At 38.4% G+C, this 26,458-nt stretch overlaps 1 protein-coding gene and 1 long non-coding RNA gene across 6 annotated transcripts in view; one reads left to right on the plus strand and one right to left on the minus strand.

Moving 5' to 3' along the window:
• The first annotated feature begins 5,836 nt into the window (after positions 1 to 5,836).
• dnah1 (dynein, axonemal, heavy chain 1) overlaps positions 5,837 to 26,458 on the plus strand; it is a 28,325-nt gene continuing 7,703 nt past the window's right edge. For 3 of the 5 annotated variants that reach the window (XM_041980513.1, XM_041980514.1, XM_041980516.1), the window contains exons 1-58: positions 5,837 to 5,890; positions 6,315 to 6,507; positions 6,647 to 6,819; positions 6,917 to 7,067; positions 7,213 to 7,339; positions 7,430 to 7,588; positions 7,702 to 7,957; positions 8,070 to 8,227; positions 8,331 to 8,542; positions 9,010 to 9,308; positions 9,463 to 9,613; positions 9,748 to 9,941; positions 10,097 to 10,319; positions 10,447 to 10,566; positions 10,665 to 10,747; positions 10,882 to 11,023; positions 11,306 to 11,461; positions 11,585 to 11,783; positions 11,888 to 12,141; positions 12,373 to 12,585; positions 12,683 to 12,847; positions 12,930 to 13,051; positions 13,199 to 13,304; positions 13,409 to 13,828; positions 13,985 to 14,148; positions 14,268 to 14,381; positions 14,467 to 14,655; positions 14,739 to 14,844; positions 15,063 to 15,176; positions 15,270 to 15,419; positions 15,531 to 15,617; positions 15,738 to 15,924; positions 16,003 to 16,094; positions 16,241 to 16,395; positions 16,478 to 16,655; positions 16,750 to 16,944; positions 17,038 to 17,157; positions 17,523 to 17,681; positions 17,796 to 17,897; positions 17,996 to 18,136; positions 18,280 to 18,440; positions 18,788 to 18,945; positions 19,176 to 19,349; positions 19,693 to 19,871; positions 20,650 to 20,880; positions 21,033 to 21,229; positions 21,446 to 21,581; positions 21,733 to 21,941; positions 22,023 to 22,194; positions 22,905 to 23,096; positions 23,189 to 23,299; positions 24,010 to 24,141; positions 24,328 to 24,453; positions 24,627 to 24,746; positions 24,930 to 25,079; positions 25,168 to 25,328; positions 25,763 to 25,988; positions 26,150 to 26,345. In XM_041980513.1, coding sequence (XP_041836447.1) covers positions 6,361 to 6,507; positions 6,647 to 6,819; positions 6,917 to 7,067; positions 7,213 to 7,339; positions 7,430 to 7,588; positions 7,702 to 7,957; positions 8,070 to 8,227; positions 8,331 to 8,542; positions 9,010 to 9,308; positions 9,463 to 9,613; positions 9,748 to 9,941; positions 10,097 to 10,319; positions 10,447 to 10,566; positions 10,665 to 10,747; positions 10,882 to 11,023; positions 11,306 to 11,461; positions 11,585 to 11,783; positions 11,888 to 12,141; positions 12,373 to 12,585; positions 12,683 to 12,847; positions 12,930 to 13,051; positions 13,199 to 13,304; positions 13,409 to 13,828; positions 13,985 to 14,148; positions 14,268 to 14,381; positions 14,467 to 14,655; positions 14,739 to 14,844; positions 15,063 to 15,176; positions 15,270 to 15,419; positions 15,531 to 15,617; positions 15,738 to 15,924; positions 16,003 to 16,094; positions 16,241 to 16,395; positions 16,478 to 16,655; positions 16,750 to 16,944; positions 17,038 to 17,157; positions 17,523 to 17,681; positions 17,796 to 17,897; positions 17,996 to 18,136; positions 18,280 to 18,440; positions 18,788 to 18,945; positions 19,176 to 19,349; positions 19,693 to 19,871; positions 20,650 to 20,880; positions 21,033 to 21,229; positions 21,446 to 21,581; positions 21,733 to 21,941; positions 22,023 to 22,194; positions 22,905 to 23,096; positions 23,189 to 23,299; positions 24,010 to 24,141; positions 24,328 to 24,453; positions 24,627 to 24,746; positions 24,930 to 25,079; positions 25,168 to 25,328; positions 25,763 to 25,988; positions 26,150 to 26,345 — 9,514 coding nt within the window. In that variant the 5' untranslated portion in view covers positions 5,837 to 5,890; positions 6,315 to 6,360. Of the gene's footprint in view, positions 5,891 to 6,314; positions 6,508 to 6,646; positions 6,820 to 6,916; positions 7,068 to 7,212; positions 7,340 to 7,429; positions 7,589 to 7,701; positions 7,958 to 8,069; positions 8,228 to 8,330; positions 8,543 to 9,009; positions 9,309 to 9,462; positions 9,614 to 9,747; positions 9,942 to 10,096; positions 10,320 to 10,446; positions 10,567 to 10,664; positions 10,748 to 10,881; positions 11,024 to 11,305; positions 11,462 to 11,584; positions 11,784 to 11,887; positions 12,142 to 12,372; positions 12,586 to 12,682; positions 12,848 to 12,929; positions 13,052 to 13,198; positions 13,305 to 13,408; positions 13,829 to 13,984; positions 14,149 to 14,267; positions 14,382 to 14,466; positions 14,656 to 14,738; positions 14,845 to 15,062; positions 15,177 to 15,269; positions 15,420 to 15,530; positions 15,618 to 15,737; positions 15,925 to 16,002; positions 16,095 to 16,240; positions 16,396 to 16,477; positions 16,656 to 16,749; positions 16,945 to 17,037; positions 17,158 to 17,522; positions 17,682 to 17,795; positions 17,898 to 17,995; positions 18,137 to 18,279; positions 18,441 to 18,787; positions 18,946 to 19,175; positions 19,350 to 19,692; positions 19,872 to 20,649; positions 20,881 to 21,032; positions 21,230 to 21,445; positions 21,582 to 21,732; positions 21,942 to 22,022; positions 22,195 to 22,904; positions 23,097 to 23,188; positions 23,300 to 24,009; positions 24,142 to 24,327; positions 24,454 to 24,626; positions 24,747 to 24,929; positions 25,080 to 25,167; positions 25,329 to 25,762; positions 25,989 to 26,149; positions 26,346 to 26,458 lie in introns of those variants that run through there. The other 2 variants (XM_041980515.1, XM_041980517.1) reach the window with 2 other exon arrangements.
• On the minus strand, positions 16,402 to 17,858 carry LOC121636741. The gene is made up of 3 exons (XR_006009762.1): positions 17,801 to 17,858; positions 17,578 to 17,650; positions 16,402 to 16,521 (listed from the first exon to the last, which is right to left on the minus strand). It is a non-coding gene; the product is annotated as an uncharacterized LOC121636741 (long non-coding RNA).

Consider the following 26,458-nt stretch of genomic DNA (forward strand, 5'->3'; position numbering starts at 1 on the left):
TGTGGCACCAAAAGCATCTGGCAGCTTGGAGTTTCATGCAAATGAGTTGGACAAGAAAAGAGCCTTTCTCCCAAATGCCCGCCTGCAAGATTACTGTGTCATTCCTTATTATAACACTGGATAATAGAAAACAAGGTCTGATAAATGACAGAGATTTTTTTAAATTCTTTTCAACCAGAGAAACATACAGTCCTTTACCGAGTTGGATGGTTTTAGTTTTATTTTTCGGGTTTTTTTTAAACTCTTTCCTGGCACACAATCTGAGTTGGAAGAATACACACAACGTCAAATCAGTTTTATGGCTTAACTTCGAGCACGAGGACTCAGAAAATTGGAATAGACGTACAGAATTGGGCTGGTTTCCATAAATGTCTTCAGTGACTTATAAATTGTTTACAGACCTGCCTACTTGCTTTTCCCCACAGTGAAGATCAAAAACAGAGTTACTGAAGACTAGCATGAACAAATAATGATGAAAATGATGTTTGTTCTGACTAAATGCAATGTGATTTTGTTTTAGAAACAGGCATCAGTTTAGTCATGTTATTCTATTTAGTTTCATCCTCACTAATGTCAGTTTTGTCTGTTTGGACTAACAAAAAAATCATCACTTACAATTTCAGTTCCCTCTCCATATAAACAGAATCACTCAATCTATATCTGTTTTACGTTTGTCCTTGTTCACCTCCTGCTGTTGTTTCTGTCCTCCTGCTTTACAGTGTTTGGCAGACCTCCGTAACAATAAAACTCTCTTTAGCCTCACATTATCCTTTTGTCTCAAGCCTGTGGTGCAGTATATGCCAAGAATAGCTTTATGGATGATTAGGTTTATTCAGTTTATGAGGGATTAGCTGTTATGTTGTATGTTTAGTGATGTACAGGCTTAAATTTAGACCATTTTAGAGTCAAACTCAGTTCTGGTTTAGCAGAACACACGGAAATGAGATTTCCACCTTTTCACAGTTTGCATGGAAGTATTTGTGTGCTTAAGGAAGAGGGGTAATGGATAAAACATAGAGTCAAATCATCTGTGGGGTCCAGCCGGATCTTCAGGAGGTTTTCTCTGTATTTCAGTGATTTCTCACTCTGAAAGGCTTTGAAATGGCAGGTTTCATTACATACAAGTCACTGAAGTTTAAGGTCAAAGCTTGCAGCAGAGCCATAAAACATTTTTAGGAGCAGCAAGTGCGATAAATGTCTTTGCAAGTAAATAACATTTGGCTGCTCATTTTAGCTTTAAAATGCAAAACACATTCTAAAGCAACTGAATTGTAGTTAAGGATAATTGTGTGTCATGTAGGAATTCAGACTCAACCACAACCAATAAAGTGCTTGTTTCAAAGTGAGCATACAGTAAAACGAGGATAAACAGATGCCACATCGTTGCTTCTGGCATGTGTTTGATTGTCAGTCCTGACAGAAAATTTTGAGAGAAATTTTTTTGTGTTGTATCTTTTGTCGTTTCGTTTTAGTAATAGAATGCAAGTACACATCCATCTTCACTGAAGCTCCTGACTGTGACAGGTCAAATACCAGCCCAGAGGGGTCATGGGGATGCCCTCCCCGCCACATGACTGCTTCTCTAATTGCTCCTCTTTCTCTCATTTATAGGACTTAATGGGGGCGAGGGGTTACAGAGCCTGGGTCAGACCAACAGAATCCCCCACTTCTCACCTTTAGTGTTTGTATAGGCTCCTCATGTGTTAGGGCATATATTGTTACTCCATTGTTCTCCATATCCTTCTCTCTTCAGTTCTCAGACTTTGTGCTCTAACATGATCTACATGATGGCTACAAAGCCAACATGACCAGGCCATGGTTTGTACATTTTAAAACAATTCAGTTTCACTCTGGCCTTTTTCTGCTAAAGACAACAGATCCACTGCCTGCAAGACTAACCAGTTAATAGTGCATAAAACAGGGTGCTTTTGAGTTAACCAAGGTCAGAGTTAGCTGTGCTTTCCCAGGATGACCTGAAGGGACTGATGTCTGATATATAGGCCCACAAAGTTCCAAATGAAACAGTCACACTCTTTTAGATTGTGCTTGACATAGCTTAAGTAAAGAGGTCAGGGTGAAAGGTCAGCAGCAAAGGTCTGTAGTTCAAGTCCAATCCAAAGATCAGAACAGCATGTCCTCAGGACTGATTGGGTTTGTGTATTGCTTGAGTCCCATAATCACTGTTGACAGCCTACAAATAAAGTCAATCAATCAATCAATCAAAAAATTGGAAAAAGCAACACAAAGTGTTTTACATAACCTAAAAGTTATTAATCATTTTTTTTTAAAAAGCCACACATTAACAACGTGTGTGTACACCCTACCCCGTTCTGCACAAACATGAACCCCAATCCCTCCTTACATTCTCTAAACTGAATGTATATATAAAAATAGAAATAGAAATAAACATCTGGCTTGACATCGGTTTACATACTGTCCCCATTTAAAGATGTAATAATGGGTCATTTCCGGAATAAAAAATAGCCAATTATGAGATTCTTTCTTTGTACTTCCATCTGTTTTTTGGGTTGTTAAACTTGATTATGCTTTTAATTGTATTAATGCAGAACTATGGAAAACTTTAAACTGATCTTTGTCTGTGTGGCTGTGAGGAAAGTCATCTTTAAACAATGTCGATTTTGAAAGGATGGACTCTCTTTAACATGAGAGAATAGATGACACAGATTAAGTTGTCAGGCCACAGACTGATAGAGGCCAGATGGAGCAGGATGACAGAGTCCTCTGTGAAGCACTAGGAAACACTGCTAAACCAGATATATGTGCATCTGTGAGCTTGTGGGATTTTTGTCAGTTTTTATTGACGTGTTATGATCATAAACTCCTGCATATGTGCAAATGATAGAAAACGTTGAAGAACTAGTTCCATTTATTCTTTATTCTTGGAATTTGATTGGTTTGCTTAAAGAGGTTTCAGCTGAGTGTTGATGGCTTGTTAATGGCCTGAAACTTCTGCTCAATATTGAACACTAAATTAACCTCCCACCCACAAACAAACTTCAGCCACTCATCACAAGTACAGCCCCCATTCAGTCCAATGTCTGACCGGCTCCTTTTTATGTTTATGATGGCAACTAACAAGCTCAATATTTACTTGTGCGTGTCACCAGCTCAGATAAACACAATCATCAGTGTGCAAAAATACAGACACAATCACTTCATAACTCTTTCCATTGCCCACCCGCATAAACAAACTGCCCACGCACACACTGACATGTGTTACAGATTTGATTCACTGCTTTCTTTCTCTTCCAGTTCCCACCCTCTTTGATAAAGCATTCTGTGATTAATTTAAGTGAAGTTACAACTTCAGTAAATTCACGGCGAACAGAGGCTCGTAAAGAAAAAAAATCTCACATGGAAATAAACAGCAGAACAAAGACAATAAAACAAAGAGGTGGGAATAAAGAAAGGATCCTCTAGAGTTCAGTAGAACGTAGATGCAGATAGCTGCAAATCTAATGCTTTAATACACCCAAAACTGGCTTAGTGCATTCCCTCTCTGTGTTGAGTATTTTTATGGTCCGTGGGTTCTGACTTTGGTTTTCCTCCAAAACTCACGCTAAGAAAAGGAGCAAATGAGTGGAGAAATCAGATACAGCTGCTTGAGGTCGCAGGACACAAGCTGGGGGTTCCAGACTGTTTCTTATGTCTGGCCACTGTGCTGCTTTGGGGCCCCTCTCAAACCATTAAACACAGCTTTATTGGCATGCCAAGTCCACCTGTGAGTCATGCAACCCACGATGGCAATTTTAATATATGCTCAAGTGCAAAGGTCCCTGTTAAACAACAGTACATCATCTGAACTGGCAAGATGAAAAATTAAATGTGCAGGACAGCAGCCTCGTTCATGTGTTGCTGGTATCTGCTTTGCTCCTGTAAAACACAAAGTTTATGTGACATTTGCTGCCCTCGTGGTGCTTCTGATTCATCTCTGAGCTGACATTAATTGAAAATAGAATGCATTACAAGACTGTAAGTGGTAGATGCTTTTGTAATGTCTCTAGGAATTTAAACTTCCCGATGCCACAGTGTGCGTAAATCATGAGAAAGATTCTCTACTCTCTGCATGTCACCTTCATTTTACTAAACAAAAGAAAGTGATAGAAGAGTGCTTAAATTTTTATATTTTACCATTTCTGGAATTAAAGGCAAAAACACAACCGTGCTAATCATGCTATAACATGTGGGTGTGCTCACATTTGTGGTTACTAGAAATTATGGGTTTCTTTAGAAGAGGTATGCTGGAATATGTGCAAGCACTGAGATCTTGTGGCTTTCCCAGCAATGTGACAGTAAGTAGGGGGATAGCCAGTGTTTGATCCTTTCTGGTCAACATCTGGGCCTTAGGAGAACCTAAAGTTAGCAGCCCATGCTGATGTCATTAGTATACAATAGGACATGTAGTCTTGAAGCTGTAAAAGTAAGAGAGAAAGGGGTACACAGGCAGATAAATAATTTAGGGGATTCTGCCATTAAGGGATGAGAAGATGTAATATATTTTCGGGTGATTATGTAACTGAGTGATGCTGGTGATTTATAACGACTGATGTTCACCCAGACTTTTCAAGACAGCATATCTGCATCTAGTCTTAGAGGGAAAAATGAGGCCCTTAAAAGGGAAAAAGAGTACAGGGTGGATTAAGGCTGTAACAAAAGTTGTTAAGGATTTAATCAGTTTGACTCCACCAGAGCTGCTGGCCACATTTGTCCAATCAAGTCCCATCTCCATGGTGGCCTTCTGGCTCCAGGGATGGCTTCAACAGTGTCAGCCAAACATTGTTAGGGAACAATATTTTAAGGACGACCACCTCATCAGAGACTTGTGGTCCTTGTGTAGTTTTCTTTGGAATTTCTTTGAGCTGAGTCTTTGCTCAGATTTAATCGATAGCACTGACATGTGTTAATCATTAATAAACTGATGTGGTCAGGATCTTCTAAAGACTGGGACCGCTCTGATATGATAATGTCATTATTAGATGTGGGTTGTTCAGATCCTTAGGGAAGTCTTTCATTTTCATTTCCTCTCAGAGTGAGGTCATCTCTTTGGAAACTGAGCTCTACTGAGTAAGCCAGCGAAACCAAAGACCTCTAAACATTTCAACAGGTCTGTCTTGATTAATTTCCAGGTGGCGCAGAGTTTCACTATCCATCACATCCATATCAAATCACTGTGTATTTAACCTTTGCTCTTTGGCTTCATTGTAAAGCATTTTGTTACAAGCATTCTTGGAGACTTGAGTGCTGTCATGTATATCAGCTGATAGGTCCCTCTGCAGGCAGACACAAGAGCCTCTATGCCCTCAGATTTGACCATTCCCATCTTCAGTATCTGTTTGCTCCTCTCTCAAGCACAATCTACCCTGTTGCCCTCGCAGAATGGCCTTGAGTAAAAAGCAAGTGTTTTAAAAAGTTCAATTATATTGGCTTATCATTATAGAGATTACCATAATTATCCTGGTACACAAAGCTATATAAATAATACGATAATGAAACTATAATAATACAACTTTTAATAATAATAATAATAATAATAATAATAATAATAATAATAATAATACACATTTTTCATTAATTAAATTAAATTTAATTTCTATTATACTCAGTTACTTCAAAGTACAATTACAGTTGCGAAATATGTAGGCAAACAAATATAAATAAAATGCTCAAGCATAGAATAAGTCAGATACTACTTGTAAACAGGAACTGTTCATGCTAGTGGGCGGGCCCTTTATCTCCATGACAACCGTTGCCGCGTCCAATCTTCCTTTAACGTCCACGAATCCGAGATTTCTTTATTCTAAACGTTACTATTTCTGCCATGAAGATATAACTCAAAAACAGGGCTGCTTGTGTTTCGATTTAAAGTCAGGTACGTCATAGTTATTATAACTTTCGTAAGAAAATGAGCTGAGAGCGGTGCTTGTTCGTTTTTATGGTTCATTTTCAAACGTAGTATCCAAAAACAAATAACTGTGGAATGCTATTGCTAGCCAGTTAGCTTACTTTAGCATAATGACAACCGTTGAAAGTTAATTAAAAAGTTAATTAAACCGGTAACTTAATTAATACAGGCTTCTTTCTTGACTGATATACATATATATATATATATATATATATATATATATATATATATATATATATATATATATATATATATATACATACCAAAATACCTAATTAATATAATTTCAACATCAAATCAAAAATTAAAGGTAAGCCTTCACATAGCCAAGTATATAACCTAAACAAATTAAAATCATTACTTTATCCGCCATCATTCCCATTTTCCAGAGACAACTCCCATCTCAAATATCATGCTTGGTGCTGCTGTAAGACGAAATGGAGACGAAAGGATTCAAGGCACCTCGACCTCCCGGCAGACTTCCTGATGACAAGTCTCCTTCTGTACGTCAGAAACTTGCCTTTAGTGGTGTGATTAAACACAAGGTCACTGAGTCAGATGTTGTTTCGACATTTAAGCCCCAGGTAGGAACAGATCATTTAAGCTCATTCTGCAATCTTCAAATGTAGACAAGCTAAATTTGTAAATTACATACATGTTCAGTTGCTGTTGCAGTATTTTGCTTTGAGCCAGCTTGAATTAATATGTTTGATTATGATTTAGTCCTGTACAGAGAGACCTGATTCCCACCAGGGATATTCCAGCTGGAACTATGTACCTCCAATTCAACAACTGTTACAGAATCCTTACTTTTCCCTGCATGGAGTGACACCCAAAGTCCTAATTCCCTACAAAACCAGTCCTGGCCAGACCCCGCGCAAATTAGAGATAGAGAGGTATGAACTGCTTGTATGGGCATATTGGTAAAAGAAAAAAACACAGAATCTATATTTTGTTGTTTCATAACATCTTAAAATTTGGTTGGTTTAACAGACGTCGAAGGGAATACTCGCAGTTGGATTTGGAACAGCTCCTGGTAGAAAAAGGCATAGATTCTGAAACCTTAATCCCAAGACAAGTGAAAAATAGTCATGAGGATGTAACCACATCATATAGTCCGGGGTCACCTTTCCTTCCACTGGAGGTAAATCTACACTCTACTTACTGCTCAAAGATTATTCTGCTTTTTTTTTTTGTTTGTTTTTTTTTGGTTTTGTTTTTTTTTTGTTAAATATTTCAGTGTTTAGCAACATAACACAACTGTCTTTCTTCTTGTATTTTTTTTTTAGCTATTTGATAATGAGGATTTTGACAGCCGGACACCTGAAGACTGGCTTGCCCTTGGCTATGCTGAAGGATCACCTGATCAAAAGCCTATTCCTGCAAAAGCCTTTTTGCCAAAAGATGAGACTCCTGGTAAAATGTCACTGCTCCTTTAATAATCTAAACGAAAATGGACATTATTTTCTGTTCTTTGATGGTATCTGTCTTCTGTCGTATTTGAAGATGATTTAAGAGGTCCACATCTGGAGTACAGCTGGCATTTAGTTGGGGTTCTTGACTATTGTAAGGAGAAATTCCAGTACCTTGTACAGAAGGTTTACCAGAACAACAGAGAGACACATGAAGAAGGAAATCCTATTGTCAATAAAAAACACAAGAAGAGTAAATATCATGTTTGTTTTTTATTCAGCTGTACTGTCAAAACAGTATTGCCTTTAATGTTCTCTTTTCTCTGTCTCTGCTGTGTCTCATCATGTGTAAATGTTCTATTGCAGAAATAATTACCTTGGTTGAAGGCAGTATGCATTGGGTACCCAGGATCAGACTGCTATTCTGTGCTGAGGACCCACATGTCTTTGCTGAACGAATCAGCTTTGCTCTAAACACGAGGAAGGATACAGAGGTTCAGATTCTATATTCCATGTCTGTGTACAGCATGCCCATCTGGGAGGGAATGCCGTCTCTCAGTACTGACAGTCTCCAGCTTATCAAAAGATTAGCTCTATCAGCTCCTGACCCCAGCATGAAAAAGTAAGTAAATTCATGTCCTCTTATTGCTGTCACTGTTGTCATTGCACACTAGTGTTTTTGTTTTTCTATAATAGATAACTAGCTGATAATAATGTGAATATTTTGTGTGCAGATTAGAGGGGTGTATGACAGACTTGGAAATGGAAGTCAAACTGGAATATGACCATGTTATGAACAGCATGATTTTTGACAAAGTAGTACAGAACAACCAGAGGGAGTTTTCACACATCACTCTGCCACAGAAGGTCCCTGGGTATGTTCCGCAAAAAGGTAAGAGAGTTGGCTTTCAATTTATATGGTCACATTTAGTTCAAGATTAAGGAAATGTAATGTTAGCCACTGCTTGATAATCGAAACACTGGTTTGTCTTAAGGCTGTGTTGCAGTTCCTCACTTCCCATATAAGGAGAACAGAAATGCGTTTGCTTTTCACTTCCTACTAAAAATCCCAGAGGTGATTCGTGTGTTATCTGAACTACAGTCTGAGTGCAGCAAGGTGGCAAACATGAGGCTGTTCAAAGTTACATCCACCAGACCACTTCAACTGAATGAATATGAACTCATCCAGTCTCACAGTCACACTCAGGTACTGTAGCTATGACAGAGTATTCAAGGGCTTTTTATTCATGATTTGATGATAGTAAATGTCATTACTGTTTTTTCTTCAGTGGACGAAATTAACAAAATATTCTCAATGTAAAAGCAAATATAGTATATTATATATGCAACAATAAAGCATTTTTTTTTTCTAATGAATAACTGTGTCTAAAACTTTGACAGGCGCTATACAAATGAAATAAACAAGGGTTAGAAGAAACTATCAAATTGTATAAAATGAATAAAGAAAACAGACAGAGGGAAGAATGAACAAATTTTCAGTGAAAACACTAACCTAGTCAAAAATCTGTCAGATTTAAATGAACTATTCTTTTAACCTTCAGAATTTGGCGGCATAATAAATCTAAACTAGCTGCTGACTTGAGGAACAGTTAAAAACTTTCATTTAACTCATTCTGTTTAATAATATAATGAGTATTTTCTCTCCTTGTCCAGTTAAAGTTATATCTTCAGGAGAGGTGGACTGTCACAATAAGCAGCAACATCCTCTCCGCCCTGTGTGTCCTCGACAAGGGCCCGTTCAACGTGAATGAACATAGCTTCAGTATATACAAGAATTCCAGGCTCTACAAACTGATGAATGTGGTGCTCTTCAACATGCAGGACTCCTTGCGCTACCTTGTGCAGGATTCTCTCATCAGCCTGACTGAGTATCTGCTGGAAGCCTGTGACAGTGTGCTGATGTGTCCTCAGAACCTTGTCTGGGGAAACGATCTCATCAGTAGCTCCTACAAGTATGGATAAGATCTTTATTTAGTGGATATATGAATATATGTACTTATTTATTTTAATAAATATCTAAAAGTTAACATGAAAGCAGTAGTTACAGGGCTTTCATTAATATTTATTACTGTGTCAGTAAAATAAAACATTTTTTTTTATTTTTAGGTCAAAAAGGAATCCTCTGTTCCTGGTGGATTTGGTCCTTGACCACACTGGGGTCCATTACAGCAGTTCTGTGGAGGATTTTGTGTCATCTGTCATGAAAATGTTTGATGAGGGCATTCTGGCCACAAGCGAAGTACCAAAGCTTGATAAGGTATAATAAACTTGCAATCACCTGTGTCACAAAGTATATTAAAAATAAACCTAAATCATACTCTGTTGTCTTGAAGACATGCTTATGGGTGGCAAAAATAGAAGCTTTAACAGTTTTGCTCTTGTTTTTACCAGTTCGTGTTGAAGAACATGTTTATCTACAGTAGGCAGTTACTTGAGTCAGTGGGTTTGTGGGAACCAAAAGTAAATGAGCTGAGAGAGAAAATTCGCAGTGCTCTTGTCCAAGCAGCAATACCTCTCAGGGCTTATGCTGCTGAATATGAAAAATACTCGGAGCTGCACAACTTGGACATAGAAGCTTTTCTGAGGTAAATTTGGGTTTGAACATGAATAAAATTTGCATAACCTCTCTGGAAGTTTGACTTAGATTTCTGATCAATTCAGTGCTTGCATACTCAATAAAACCATGTTATCCTCTGAACCTTTCCTTGTTTCTGTTATGTGTCTGTTTTTTGGTTGCCAGGTCTCATAGTGCAGAGCAGACATCCCAAGAAGTGAAGTCAGAGGTGGAACAACATCTCATAGAAACAGAAAGGCTTGAACATTCTTTGCCATCGTCTATTGTGATTGGTCCATTTCTTGTCCGTGTAGAGGGTGTACGCCAGTCTCTCATCAATAAAAGAAAAGCTTTAGCCACTGCGCTGCTCGGACACCTTGCTCTGAAGCTACGTAAGCAGACTGACGATGTAAGTCATTCATTCAGAAGAAAAAAATCACATTATTCCTTTGTGTCCTGAAAGTGTAATAATTTTAGTCAGACATATCACTTCCCTGCTTTCACTTTGCATCATGAGTGTAAATTTGTGTGTTTAGGCATGTGAAGAGTGTAACAATATAAGCAGAAAACTGAGTGAGAAGCCTAACAGCATTGAAGAACTGACTGAAAAGAGAGATTGGATGAAACAAATCCCGAAACAACTCAAAACCTACAGGGTAACAGTAGAAAGGAAACTCTTATTTTTTATTGCTATCCACTTATTAGCTAATTAAAGTTAATGTCAGTACTTCTATTTCCAATCTGTCAACAACAGAAACGTCTTGGCAAGACCTTGTCAGACTATGAGGTCATAGAAGCAATGCGCTACTGTCTTTCAGATGAAGATGAAAACAAAAAGTAAGTGGAAAGTCATCACATTGATTTCTACTTTTTTAAAATTTAATTAACATTTATTTGTGCTTCTTTGTGATCAAACTGAAAGAGAGAACTACGGAGTTGAACTGCGTTGTAACACTGACTTATATTTTCAGGTGGACAGCCGTTGGGTGGCCCCAAAAGATATTCTGCCAGATGCGAACAGTAACTATCCAGCATGAGGAAGATGAGGAGCGCTTCCGCAAGCACCAGCTAGATGATGACAAGAAGTTTGAGGAGCAGCTAGACCTTCTGCAGGTGAGTTAAGTCATTTAGGTTTAATTTTGTTTCTCTTCTGAGGGTGTATCATCTGCCATTCGTCCTACACATTTTTTAAATTTCTTATTAAAGGTGGTCTACACCAAACTGCTTCATTCACATTTGTGGAAGTGGGTCAGAAAATCATTTTGTTTTTTGGTACTTCTTGCTTGTTGTTCTTACTCTCAAATGTAAGTCGCTTTGGATAAAAGTGTCTGCTAAATGACTGTAGAATAGAATAGAATAGAATAGAATGTTAAATAACTATAATTGTGTTTATAGAATGCTATTGCATGGTTTGAGGAACATTTAAATATTGATCACACCCATGAGATAGCCAACAAGGTCAGTCTCACCAGCAAACAACTCCAGGAATACCAGCGCATGGCACAAACCTACAACACCAAACAACATCTGCTTGGTTTACCTGTATTGAAGGTAAGTAAAGGAAAGTGCATAGATTGGAAGTTGTTTTTATATGATTTGCTTTATAAAGAAAAAACTAAGAGGATCTTTTAAAATATCTTTTTTAAATTGTAAAATGTAAATGTTGTCTTACAGTATAAGCATCTGCAAAAGGTGCTAAAAGATTTCCAGCCTTTTAAAGACCTCTGGATCGCCACTTCTGATTGGCTACGTTGGAAGGAATACTGTCTCAATGACCCACTGTCCTCCGTTGACCCTGAACAGCTGATGTGCAAAATGACTGATGCTCATAAGATGATGAACAAATGCATTAAACAGTTTTCTGACATGCCTGGTAGGTAGCACATCTATCACAATTAAAACATTTGGCAAAGTGAGGTGTGGTTGATTTAATGCTGTGATTTTATGGGGTTCCTTTGATCGCTTATGCAATACTAGATGTTCAGATGGTGGCCACTGTTGTACTAAAGAAGATTGAGGAATTCCAGCCATGCGTCCTTCTTTTCCAATGCTTGAGGGACCCAATGATGAGGAACCGCCACTGGGAGACATTTTCAGAACAAATTCACAAGACAGTCAGACCCAAAGGCAACTTGAAACTTACCCACTACATGGAGCTTGGCCTCCAGAACCATGTGGATGACTTAACTCAATTGGCTAAGGTGGCTAGAAAAGAATATGCCATTGAGCAGGTTAGTGTGTGAAAGTACCTCGTTGTTTTGAACGGTTTTAAAATTAGTGTGAAGGGTGCTTATATTTGCCTTTCTTTAGGAACCAAATCATCAATAGAGTGGACCTGCACTTGTAGTTGAAAAGCAGCAACAACTCCATTCACTATGTTTGCAGATGCAAATTTGTACTATGGAAATATATCCTGACTAAAATTGAAATTGCTTCCATTTCCCTCCCACCTTCTTACCCAGGCTCTGGAAAAGATGGAACAAGAGTGGTCAACAGTATATTTTGATTTGTTGCCCTGCAAGGAGACAAAAACCTACATTTTAAAGAGCCCAGATGAAGTTTTCCAAATGCTGGATCACCACGCTGTTGTCATCCAAAGCTTGTCCATCTCACCCTTCAAAAAGCCTTTTGAGAATCAAGTCGACACCTGGGAGAGAAAGCTCAGAATGACTCGAGTATAAACACTCATGCAGAGGCAGAAGTTCTTAGTGTCTTGTATCTTTGTTGCCTGACGGCTCATGTTGTGCTACTGCCCTCTTCTGGTTGATACAGGCTGTACTGGAAGAGTGGCTGATGTGCCAGCATTTCTGGCTGTACCTGGAGCCCATCTTTGGCTCTGATGATGCCAGCCAGCACCTGCCTGTGGAGGTTAAAAATTATCAGATAATGGAACTGCAGTGGAAGAATATTATGAGAAGTGACTTTGAAAATCAAAAGGTTAGAGCTTTACTTTTTTTATTTTATGACAGCAGGTTAGACCTTAGTATGACAACCAATGTGTTTCTATGTTTATTCTTAGGTGATTGAGCTGTGTACAGACACTCATCTACAACGAATAATTAAGCATTGCCACATGCTTTCGGAAAAGATTAAGAAAGGTCTTAGTGTGTACTTGATGAAAAAACGAGGCTCCTTTCCAAGGTAAGTCTAAGTGAAATTGTCCTTGTAACAATGACTATTTATTTATTCTGTTGATTTCACATAGTTCAGGTGTGTCAAGTCTTTGCATTTGGTACGAATAAAGAGCAATGATACCAGGAGACCAATCAGATAAAAATCTTTTTGTAGGCTTTACTTCCTGTCTGATAATGAGCTCCTGGAGATTTTGTCCAAGGCCAAAAATCCCACTGCTGTTCAACCATACTTGAGCAAATGCTTTGAGAACATTGCACAGGTTTGCTTGGCTGTTTTTAAGCACTCTGGATATATATGAATATACACAGCAGGAATAAAACATATCTACCTACCATACAGCTAAATCATCTGTTTTATCTTCAGCTTAATTTTCAGACAGACCTGCAGATCACACATGTGTGCTCTAGAGAAGGTGAGGAGGTGGAATTGTTCCTGCCAGTGTGTCCCACTGGGAATGTGGAAGACTGGCTGAGAGATGTGGAAATTTCTATAAGGGCCACTTTGAGGGAAGACATTGACCGTTTACTTAAAGTCTATCCTGATGTAAGTGAACTTACTTTTCAATGCTTTTTGTTTTTTTTTAACTACTGTGTATATTGTTTTAACAATATCAAGATTTTTGTGTCCCCTTTTACCCCTCAGATGCCTCGTGCAGACTGGGTCTTATCATGGCCTGGGCAGGTGGTTATAGCTGGCTGTCAGGTTTTTTGGACAGCAGAGGTGTCTGAAGCTTTGGAGCAGGGAGACTTGGCTAACCGCCTTTATCCCCAACTACAAACTCAGGTTCAGACTCTGTATAAGGCTATTTGACAAAGCTTTTCAGTTAATGAAAAAAATCTGCACATTCTTTCATTTATCTTTTACATTTGTAGCTGATAATAGTTTCTTCTATATTGCCCTTCTTATTGATATTCTTAATATTTTGTTGTCTTTGTGAAGCTGGGGGACTTAGTGCAGCTGACAAAAGGACAACTCTCTAAGATGCAACAAGCTGTACTATCTGCCCTCATTGTAATAGAGATTCATGCTAAGGATGTGGTGTCCAAACTGGTGGAGCAGGAAGTCTCAAGCATCAATGACTTTGAGTGGATCAGCCAGATTAGGTTACCTGTTTGACTTATTTGTCTATATATTTATATTTTTTCTTTTAGCTTTCTCACATAGCAGTTTACATATATAACATACATATATAACTGTTACCTTGATCTATTACTGTCTGCAGATATTACTGGACAAAAGGGGACATGTATGTCCGAGCTGTGGACACAGAATTCATGTATGGATATGAGTATCTTGGTAATTCTAAGCGCCTGGTCATCACTCCACTCACTCACAGGTAACCGTTAGCTCTGATAGTCTTTCTACTTATTTTGCCAGGATGCACAACTCTACACTGAATAGCAAATTTTTGTCTCTTTCAGATGTTACTTAACCATGATGGCAGCTCTACACCTGAAGCTGGGAGGTGCACTTGTAGGTCCAACAGGGACAGGAAAGACAGAAACTGTTAAAGATCTTGGAAAGGCTCTGGCCATCCAAACAGTGGTTTTCAATTGTACCGGTCAGCTGGACTTTGTTGCCGTGAACAAGCTTCTCCAAGGACTGGCCATGTAAAAAGTTTGAAAGAATGTTAGCTTTGCTTTAAAAAAATTGAAGCACACTCCTTCACTCGTCTCCATCTTTCATTTTGCAGCTCAGGTGCCTGGGTTTGCTGTAAGGATGTTAATCACATTGATGTGGAGGTCCTCTCTGTGATGACACAACAGGTCTTCACTATACAAAATGCCCTGCACCAAAATGTGAGAAGCTGATTCACTGAAAATCACATTCTGCTACCCGCTGAGTTGTTCATACATCTCTTGTGCAAATGATTATTGAGTGTTTACAGTTTATTTCATATTGATCAAATGTTTTTATCAGTTGCATTATGAAACAGAACTACGATAATAGCCTTGTTTCTTTTATTTGAGTTGAATAAAAAATACAAAGTTACTAATAAAGAAATGTGTGTTTTTAGGCTGAGCGTTTTGTATTTGAGGGAATGGAGATTCCTCTTGCCCCCTCCTGTGCTGTATTCTTCACCATGAATCCTGCTTACACTGGTTACATGGAAATGCCTGGCAATCTCAAGGTTGGAAATAATGATTTCAATTCAAGCAGCTGTGTGACACAGAGAAGAAGCCAACAGGCATCATCAAATAGCATAATGTTGTGTCATCTACAGGTCCTGTTTCGTCCTGTTGCCATGGCGGTCCCTGACTATGCAATGATAGCTGAGATCTCCTTGTATTCATTTGGCTTCCGGGATGCCAAAGTCCTCTCTAAGAAGATTACTTTAACTTTCAGACTCTCATCTGAACAACTTAGCTCTCAGGTGTGCACTCAGAGGAGTTCTGGATTTGATCTAAACTAAACTTTAAAAAAATACTTTCAGGTGAATGTCTATTGATAAGTGACAGAAAATATGACTTTTCATTCTGTGAAGGATCATTATGATTTTGGCATGAGAGCTGTGAAGGCTGTAATTTCAGTTGCTGGAACCAAGAAGAGAGAAAATCCTGACATGAACGAAGTAAGATATTTTTTTATTTTGTGTAGATCTAAAGTAGTTGTGAGAAGCACTAACAAGCATAGTGAATACAAATCGAAACACATTAAAATCTTCATTTTCTGTAACTTTGCTGTCTTGCAGGAGCGGATCTGTCTTCAGGCCATTCGAGACATCAGTGAACCAAAGTTTTTACAGGATGACCTGAAGCTCTTCAGTGGCATTTTGTCTGATCTTTTCCCTCGAACAGAACTGGAGCCTTTTAATTATGCCATACTAGAAGAGTCCCTGCGTAACACTTGCACAGCAAAGAACCTCAAAGATGTGGATGGTTAGTGTCTCTGGAGGAAAAGAAGCATTAAGGTGTACCTTTATTTTTAGAGTCATAACAGTATTGTGGTGATTACAGGGTTCATCAATAAGTGTATTCAGCTGTATGAAACCACTCAGGTGAGACATGGCCTGATGTTGGTGGGACCTCCTGGATCTGGCAAAACTAAGGTGAGTTATTTACAAACTCACCTTGTTTACAGTTGCACAAAGATGATAGTGAATTTTGTTCATCATTGCAGAATCCTGTTTGTCGATGTATGTATATATGTGTATGTGTATATATGTGTGTGTATATATGACTACTGTGTGTCTAGTGTTATGAGACTCTAGGTGCCGCAATAACAGCTCTGGAGGGCCAGCCTGCTGCGAGAGGTGGTTTGTACCAGGCTGTTCAGATGTATGTTCTCAACCCGAAATCTGTCACTGTGGGACAGCTCTATGGGGAGTATGACTGGCTTACACACAAGTGGTAAGAAATGCGCTTCTCTCCAAACCCTCACACCGCACAGTAACAAGACACTCAGATTTTGGCTGTTTCTTCACCCGTGTAGGACCGATGGTATCTTTCCAGCACTTCTGCGTAGAGGGGCAGCATCTATGGACACAAAGAAACAGTGGTACATGCTTGACGGACCAGTGGATGCAATGTGGATTGATAACATGAACACTGTATTAGATGACAATAAAAAACTATGTCTGAGCTCAGGGGAAGTCATAAATCTCACTGATGTAAGAGTGTATTCATCTACATTAGTATTTTTTGTAATCACTGTTATTTTTCTGCTCCGTTTGCATTCAGGCGTTCTGTGTCTTTATTCTGCAGGTGATGACAGTGATGTTTGAGGTGCAGGACTTGGCAGGTGCATCTCCAGCTACAGTGTCTCGCTGTGGAATGGTCTACTTGGAGCCCAGTATTTTGGAGCTCACCTTCATCACAGAGTGCTGGCTGAAGCAAATTCCTGAGGTCCTGAAACTTTACATGGAGCAGCTGAACTACCTGTTTTCCACATTCTTGCAGGTGAAATAGCTTGACATGCTTTTTTCACCACAGTACTTTTTGATAGTGTGATAAATGTTAATTTTCCTTTTTTACCTCTGCTTTTTTATACAGGACTCAATAACTTTTGTGCGCACATCAGTAAAGGAGTCCATCACATCTCTCGACATCAACCTTATCTGTAGTCTGCTTAAACTGATGGACTGTTTCTTCAGTCCATTCAACACTAAAGAGGTTTGTATCCAACTCCACTGTGTCAGAATAACCAGATAAGCAACTAGAACACAGTCGGCAGTTCAGTTCTACCTAAAAACAAACAACAATCAAGATTTTGTGCGTTCTTAAAAACTGTAAGATTGTTTTTATGCATTTTTAATTTTTAACATATCTTTTTAATTGAGGATGATTAAACAGTACAAAAGATAATCTGTCACAGAAACACATTGGATTTGTTGGGTAATGTATATTCAGTCATGTTACTTGATCAGTTGAAAGCATTTCAGCAGCAATGTCATGAATGCAAAATTCCAGAAATTACAGATTTACTGCATGTGTGGATTATTGATTATGGCTCAGTGGAAATTCTTTTGTGTTTTTAGGGTGAGATGCCTCCACCTCAAACGAAACTGGAGCATCTCAAAGAGCTGATCGAACCTTGGTTCTTTTTTTCGCTGGTGTGGAGCGTCGGAGCCACGGGAGATGTAGCCGGCCGCCAGTGCTTCAGTGCCTGGCTCAAAAACAAGATGGCAGAGGAGCGGGTCAGATCTCAATGTGTACTTCATCATCCCAGATAAAACTGATTTTAAGTGTAATTTGTATTGATTGTTGTAATTTTCCTCAACATGTGTATTTCATATGTTTTTGTCTTTCAGATTACCTTGTGTTTTCCTGAAGAAGGCCTGGTGTACGACTACAGGCTTGATGATGCAGGGGTTAATAATTCAGAGGATCAAGAAAACCAGGAGGAAAGAAAAGTAAACACATGCTGTTTAGTTGTGGAATTATACTTTGATTTCTGTTTTGAATATCAGATTAAGTTTTGCTCCATGTTTTTTTTTTACCTGTGCTGTAGGTACAGTGGGTCAGCTGGATGGAAAACACAAAAAGTGTTGTTATCACCCCAGAAACACATTATGCTGACATATTTGTTCCAACTGCTGACACAGTGTCAGTGTCCTTCCTGTTGGACATGCTTTTGACCAACAAGAAGCCTGTGAGTGTTGTGCCTAAGATTGTGGCTGGATTTGAAATATTTTACTTAAAACGTATGAAAATAGTAAAAAAATTGTTTGTCTGGCATTTTTTTTTTTATTGAAAATACGTATTTGTTTACGTTTGTCCATGCATGTGACTCAGGTCCTGTGCATTGGGCCTACTGGCACAGGAAAAACCACGACCATGTCAGACAAGTTGCTAAAGAACATGCCTGCTGAGTACATCACACACGTTTTCGTGTTCTCTGCTCTCACTTCAGCCAACCAGACTCAAGATTACATTGACAGCAAACTAATCAGAAGGTACATGGTCATATTACCCAGTTAAAGGCCAATTAAAATGACCCTTTGGGGACAGACAGTGCTTTTTAATTTGAGATGAACTGAATGAAGTCCTAAAGTTCTGTTTAAAAAGAATTTACGTTACTTTACTTTTTTAAGTCAGACTAAAACATCAAGCAAAATGTGCCCCCCCCCCCCCCCCACCCCCCAAGAAAACACAAAGCCTAGCATAGTTTGAAAGTGACCTCTTAAAACCAAAAACTTGAAATCAAAGCATTTAAAAGCAAATGAAACACACTTACTACACTGTATGTGGAAAAGTATGTGTGAGACTTGCTCTTTGATTGATGCATGTACTTGTGTAAAAGGTGGAAAGGTGTGCTTGGACCTCCAGTGAGGAAGCACTTCATCTTCTTCATTGATGAACTAAATTTGCCCATGTTGCAAACTTTTGGTGCTCTGCCTCCATTTGAACTGCTGAGGCAGTGGATGGACTACGGTGGCTGGTATAACAGGAAGCAGATAGGTGAGAACATTCAGGCATATCTTATTTTATTATATAATTTGATTACTTTTAAATAAAGTCCTGGTATAATTTGTATTCAACTGTATTGTGTTCTTCCTCTCTGTGGCCTGTCTACAATATTACTGATTTATGTTGTAAGACTAAGATTTATGTTTAATTATAGATAATATATAAATGTGCAAAACTCCCTTGAGATTTCCTTGAGATTGTTTCCTGCTATTTTTACACAGGGACTTTTAATCGCTTAGAGGACATCAACTTTGCTTGTGCCATGGGAACCCCAAGTGGAACTCAAAACAACATCGCTCAGCGCTTCACACGCCACTTCAACATCTTGTCCTTTACTGAAATGGACAATGTCAGCAAGAAGCAGATTTTCTCTGCCATTCTAGATAGTTGGATAGGTGGGTCATCGTTGACAGTGGACTCATTTTTTTATTTGGCCAGCGGTTACAGAATAGATCAGAATAGAGATTACCATTATTATCTTATAGAAAAAAATCGGGCTAACCTTTGTTCTCTTTCAGGTTAAAATGTAAATGAAAAAAGTAAAAAAGTTTGGCTGCACAATGCAAAAGTGTCACAGATGAATTAAATTTTTGCCAAGTTCCTTTATTTATAGAGCACATACTGGAATGAGATATTATCATTTAGATCAGCTTTTGTAAAGTCTCTCTGTTAATGACTATGTCCACATTTCACAGATTTATTGTAATTAATCTTTTCTATCCTTCTGTTTTTCATCAGGACCTGAGTCAGCAATCAACCCCCTGATTGAGAGTCTTGTTGATGCCACTATCCGAGTTTACACAGCCATCGTATCCCAGCTACTCCCAGCTCCAGCCAAGCCCCATTATACTTTCAACCTCAGACACCTGTCTAAGGTCTTCCAGGGTGTCCGCATGGCTGAGGCTTCCATGATAAAGGTAGTAAAATCTAACACAATGAAATCATTCAGAAATAATCACTGTTATCACCAACACATGCCACATTCTTGCAGGTGAAATTGAAGCCTGCTTGACACGCTTTTTCACCACAGTACTTTTTAATTGTATAAGAAATGTTCATTTGACACCCAATAGGTGTGGGAATAACCTGTTATCAGGTTAGATTTTCGATCCATGAGGTTGATATATTTATGTATAATCTTTAATTTGTTTTAAATTTGTGCTTGATACTTTGCATTGGCTTCCTGTTAGTTTTGGACTCAGTAGAAAATTTTATTACTTTCTTTAAAGCCTTAAACGCTTTAGCTCCCTTGTATTTATCAGAGTTGCTGCACCAGCATGCTCCAGCCTTCCATCATTTGTTTTTTTTTTACAGATTTTTATTGTTTTATTGTGTAGTGTTTTTTGTTGTAGTTGTTTTGTTGTTCAGCATTTTACACAACTGGGGTTGCAGTAAACATGCCTTATAAATAAACATGAACTTGAACTTGATAAAGTATAATAGAAGCAAGTATGAGCATTGTACTGTGGCTCATGTTTGCAAAACCCAGAATGTGTTTTTAAGGAATTTAAATTGACAAGAAAATATTTTAAATACTTCTTAATATAATTATTTAATATTTAAACATTCACTGTTACATTCCAACTTCTCTTTGGGAATAATAAAAGTGTTTTTATTTGGTTTAATTTATTTAATTAAAATACCAAATGTTAAAATATTTTTTCTCTTTTTGTTTTCTTTTGTCGTTGATTGTAGGATAAGTTAGAGTTGCTGCAGCTGTGGTACCATGAAAGCTGCCGAGTATTCCAGGATTGTCTTGTGTGTGCTGAGGACAGGGACTGGTTTAACAAGCTCCTGAAAGATTGCATTCAAGAGTTTGACTGCTGCTATGAAGAGGTTGTGCCCTGCCATCCTGTTTTGTTTGGAGATTTCATGATTCCTCTAGCTGACCACAAAATCTATACACTCATAGAAGATAAGAAAAAGGTTAGTAGTGCCTGTCAGTTTTAGGTAGCACACACTATTCAGTAGATAACATTGAACTTTATTGAATTTTTTTCAGTTTTCTTGTGCTCCTCACTAATCTCCTTTTGTCCACTCTAGTTTTATATTGTATTTCATCTTGTTACATTGCTTAGCTGGTACAAGTTATGGAGAATTACATGGAAGACTACAATGAGCACAGCGGGACCAAGATGAAGCTGGTGCTTTTTATGGATGCCATTGAACATGTGTGCCGGATCAGCCGCATCCTGCGCCAGCCACGAGGCAATGCCCTGCTGCTTGGAGTGGGTGGCAGTGGCCGCCAGTCACTCACCAAACTTGCCACATATATGTGAGATTTGACATTTGTCATTTCCAGTGCCTACTGGCTAAAGATTCACTTGATGAAATTCCCTTTTTTTTAGATATCTTTGTGTAACAGTGTTGTGTTTTGCATGTTTTCATACAGTAACATTACTCTAAGGTTTTTTTATATAAAATGTAAAACCACCAGTGCGGTCCAATGATCCTGTGGCTCTGTCTTCACAATGCATTTATCCATATTCAGATCTGAGTATGAGTGCTTCCCAATTGAGCTTGCTAAGAACTACAGCCAATCAGAGTGGAGAGAGGATATTAAAAACCTCATCCTCAAAGCAGGCCTTCAAAATCAGCAGATCACATTCCTCATTGTAGACACACAGGTATACAGTAGTACTTTGTTATTGTTTGCTGCATGTGTTTGTAATATCAACAGCATTACTATCATATATTTTCTGTGCAGTAAATACATGTATTTTGTGTGACTTTTTTAATATTTTAATTGCTTACAAGTATTTAACATTCAATTACCAGATTAAGTGTGAGACATATCTGGAGGATATCTGCAGCATTTTGAACTGTGGAGATGTCCCTAACCTGTATGGAGCAGATGAAAAGGAGCATATTCTCACAGCAATGAAACCAGTGGTACAAGACCAGGGCCAGAAGCCAACAATTAAAAATCTTATGGCTGCCTACATCAGGAGAGTCCGCAACAACATTCACATTGTACTCTGCATGAGGTTAGCTGCAGCAAGTTTGAAATTTTATCTCTTTTTGTATTTCCCTCTGCTCATTCTTCCTTTAATCTTTTTCCTTTTCAGCCCCGTCAGTAAGATGTTTCGCACACAGCTAAGGCTGTTTCCTTCACTGGTGAAATGTTGTACCATAGACTGGTTCAGCATCTGGCCAGAGGAGGCTCTGCAAGCTGTGGCCACATCATTTCTAAATGAGCTGCCTGAACTGGACGTCAGTCCCACAACCATGAAGGGTTTGGTGAGGATCCTGTGTGTGTGAACACTTGTGTGTCAGCAATGCTTGTTGATGTAGAATTTGCTAAAGGAAGGAAATACCAAGTTTTTCAGTGTTTTAGAACTTTTTCTTTAATGTTCTTGCTGTAGTGTGGATTTAGTCCATTTTGTTTACCATTAGTCCAGTGGTTCCCACCCATTTTCTGCAGGCCTCCCAACAATCATGTCAAGCTCCCCTGAATGACAATGAAGACAAATATTAGATCCTGTGGCTCTGTCTTCATAATTCCTTGCCTTTTTTTTGTTTGGTTATTAAAATGGCTGTTGTTAAGTCATTATTGTTTGCCCATTTGGTACTTTCATAAAATTGTCCATGTTTTGCTAGCAGTGCAAAAACTATATGTTTTAATTAGCCTAGCTGAACCCCCACTGTCATAATTCTGGGCTCCCCCCAGGGGGCAGGCCCCCCAGTTTGTTAAACCACCCTGCATTTAGCTCTACATGTATGTGAAGAGCACTTGTGTTTGTCTCATGTTTTATGACTGATTGCTGACTTTAGAATGTCCTGTTGCCATGTGAGGATTTGTTTTGTTAGCAATGATCTGTAGAGAGATGGAACCTGTGACTTAATCATTTAAACTGAAACCAGTGGCTGTCTGAACATGAAGAAAAAATGCCAAGATGTTATAGTAACTTTTAAAAGCACAGTCTGTTTCTATTTGATTTTTTATATAGACGCTGATGTGTGTGAAGATTCATCAGACAGTATCAAGGAAGAGTGAGCAGTACCTTGCAGAACTATCTCGAAACTTCTATGTCACGCCGAAGAGCTACCTGGACTTGCTCAAAATCTTCTCAGATCTCACTGGATGCAAGAAACAAGAGCTTTGCAGTTCTAGTTGGCATATAAAGACTGGTCTTGACAAGGCGAGGCACTGGACAACAACAATTCATTCTATAATTTATTTTCGTTTAATCAGCCACATTTTCTGAACGTATTCTGTATGGTGGCTCTGCAGCTTCGTAGCACAACTGAAGATGAATGTAAGCTGCAGGAGGAGCTGAAGATAAAAAAGCCGCTTTTGAAGGAAGCTGCCAGGGATGCTGAAGTCAACATGGAGACCATTAAAGTAAGGAAATGTTGGTAAAGTAAGAACTGTGTAAACTGCATTAAATGTAAGTAGTTTGACTCTATTTTTAATCTAGTGTCCTCTCTATTCAGCTTTTTAAACTTGTTTCTGGAACTTAATGCACAATTAAAAATTGAATATTTGTGCATGAAGCTCACCATGAAGCTAAAATGAAGAAAAAACTGCCAACAGCAGACGGCAGCGTTGCCGCTTTACAGGCCAAATACCAGGGCTCTCATTTATCAGTCGTTCTTATACTCAGATTTGTGCGTATTTTGTGCATGAGAACATTTTTACACAAAATGTGAGATTTACCATCTTGTACTTCTACTTAGAAATGTTCCTAAATACCAGAACAGCTCCGACCTGCATACACACAGTGGTAGAAAAGGGAAATTGCATTATTTTTGCAAGTATCGCAGAGATCTCAGCATCCATATTCTTTATTTGGTGGAAATAATAATAATTACTGAATTAGTAATCTCTTAGGAAAATAGATAAACAGATATGTAGCTTTGTTTGTTTATCATGTTTATACACCTATAAGCTTTCTGTAATTAAACAAAGATTAAAGTAGCAGGCAACAGCTGTTCTGAAAGGTCATTTGCAAAGAAAATTTATTATGGTTGTGTTTTTTCAGAATACCAATTTATTAAATATGTCCATCATCAAAATTTTCCCTTTAACTTTTATGATGTATTGATCTACAGCTGATAGGTGGACTTGCTGATGAAGAAGAGCGTTGGAAGAAAACAGTGCAACATCTTGACAACATGGTCCATAACTTAGCAGGTGACATGCTTCTCTGTGCAGGATACGTGGTATACCTGGGACCCTTCACTGTAAGTTTATCATAATTATAGTATAATATAGTATATAAAGAGTTGCACTAGCCAGACTTTTGCATATATATCCCATTACAAGTCATTTTTAGTAGATGAGTGCAAGCGTGTCTTTGTATCATTGTATGCAGGGACATCTTTGTGGTTATCAATGTTGAAATGTTTGTATACTGCTCATATGTTTAGGAAGAATACCGGGTAGCCATTGCAGAGGAATGGCTCCATTGTTTCAAAACACTGTGTATTCCACACAGCGATGAACCCAGCCTGCTCAACACTTTAGGAGATCCCATCAAGATCCGCTCTTGGCAGGTCAGAAGGAGGCTAAAAGCTGATCCTCTGCATTAAAGCAAATTTGCTGAGCTAAAACATCTGTTTGTCTTTGGAAATAATTTCTCTCAGTTTTTCTTATTTTTGCATATTTCTATTTTAAAGCATAATTATTTGTCTTAATTGTCATGATCCTTTTATTTCAATGTGCATAGATATCAGGCCTGCCCAAAGATAACTTTTCCATGGAAAATGGTGTGATTGCCCACTATTCATTGCGCTGGGCACTGTTCATAGATCCTCAGGGACAAGCCAACAAATGGATTAAAAACATGGTACAATCGTTTATTCCATATGCTGACAGTAACATAACTGGTTTGTGTTCATTATTAAACTGGAATTATACCAGTCTCAGATCCCTGCCTTGCTGTGCAACGACCATCAGTCTTCAAAACATCTATGACTCATCTGAATATGGATTCAGTGCTCATCCATGTTTGCCTCTTGTTGTGATCCAGGAGCGGGACAGCGGATTGGAGGTAATGAAGCTCAGTGACCAGGACTTCTTCCATCGTCTCAAGAATGCTATTCGCTTTGGTAAACCCTGCCTCTTGGAGGATGTAGGAGAGGAGCTTGATCCTGCCCTAGAACCTGTCTTGTTGCAACAGGTGATTGTACACACATCTGTTCCAAACAAAAATCATTCTATGGTTGTGTTACTTAAATATCTTCTCCACAATGCACTATGGATCCTAGACATTTAAGCAGCACAACAACACAGTTCTGACGCTGGGTGATTCAGTCATCCCCTACCAAGAAGACTTTAAGATGTACATTACCACCAAGATGTCTAACCCTCACTATTCTCTGGAGATTTCTACAAAAGTCACCCTCATTAACTTCACCTTGTCACCAAGGTAATACATATTTTAAACACGTAAAATAAAATGACTCAGCTACTTTGTTTTGTTTTAGTTTCTGTTTTTTTGTAGATCAGCTTCATCTGCATTCATCACAACTTATTCAGAGAGGACTGAAAACTGACATGTTTTATTGTTTGGATCCCGTCTTGTCAGTGATAATCTCTCTTAACTTCAGTTCTGAAAGTGTTGAGTAAAACCAGAGTTTGAAAAATGCTTAATTACAAGATGTATTTTGTGAGCTGCTGCTGAATAAAACATTTATAGTTTATTTCAAACCAGTTGACTGTTTAACCTTGTCGTATTCATCAGTAAGTATTGCATCTCTGAAGCATATTTTAGTGTCACTTTAAAGCAATCATAATGCAAATTAGTGTTATAAGTAGGTATGAAAAATAATAATTGTACTTTTTTATAATTTATTCATTCAGTGGCCTAGAAGAACTGTTGTTACGCCAGCTGCTGACTGAGGAGCATCCACAGTTAGAAAAGAAAAAGAACCAGCTAATCATCAGTAAAGCAACAATGAAACAGGAGCTGAAAGAAGTTGAGGACGGGATTTTGTTACATCTCAGCTCCACAGAAGGAAACCTTGTGGATAATAAGGAATTCATTCAAGTGTTGGAGACCTCTAAGATCAAAGCTGGAGAGCTTAAGGTCAGACAGTAGCAGAACTTTTCACTAAAGTCATAGATCCTGGAAATTTTAGTAATTGCACAACTTTCTTTGTTTGTGATTGTTTGGTGAGATCTTTAAACAATAATCTGCTGGTGCTTCATTTTTTATAAGGCTTTTTTTTGGTTTGGTTTTTCTGTCAGGCTAAAATGATGGAAACAGAAAAGACTGAGCGGGACATTAATGCTACTTTCCTGGAGTATGCACCGGTGGCTGTACGCTCTCAGATCCTGTTCTTCTGTGTATCAGATATGTCCAAAATAGATCCAATGTACCAGCACTCTCTGGAATGGTTCCTTGACATCTTCACCGCTGCTGTTGCCAACTCTGAGGCAGCAGGTAGACAACAAACTTTTAGCAATATTTCCCAATGGATTATGTGCAAATCAATGAAAAATGGTGCATTAAATATATTCATACTACATATAAACGGTCTTGTAATTCTTCTGTTT

The sequence above is a fragment of the Melanotaenia boesemani genome, chromosome 3, assembly GCF_017639745.1.
Source record: "Melanotaenia boesemani isolate fMelBoe1 chromosome 3, fMelBoe1.pri, whole genome shotgun sequence".
NCBI lineage: Eukaryota > Metazoa > Chordata > Actinopteri > Atheriniformes > Melanotaeniidae > Melanotaenia > Melanotaenia boesemani.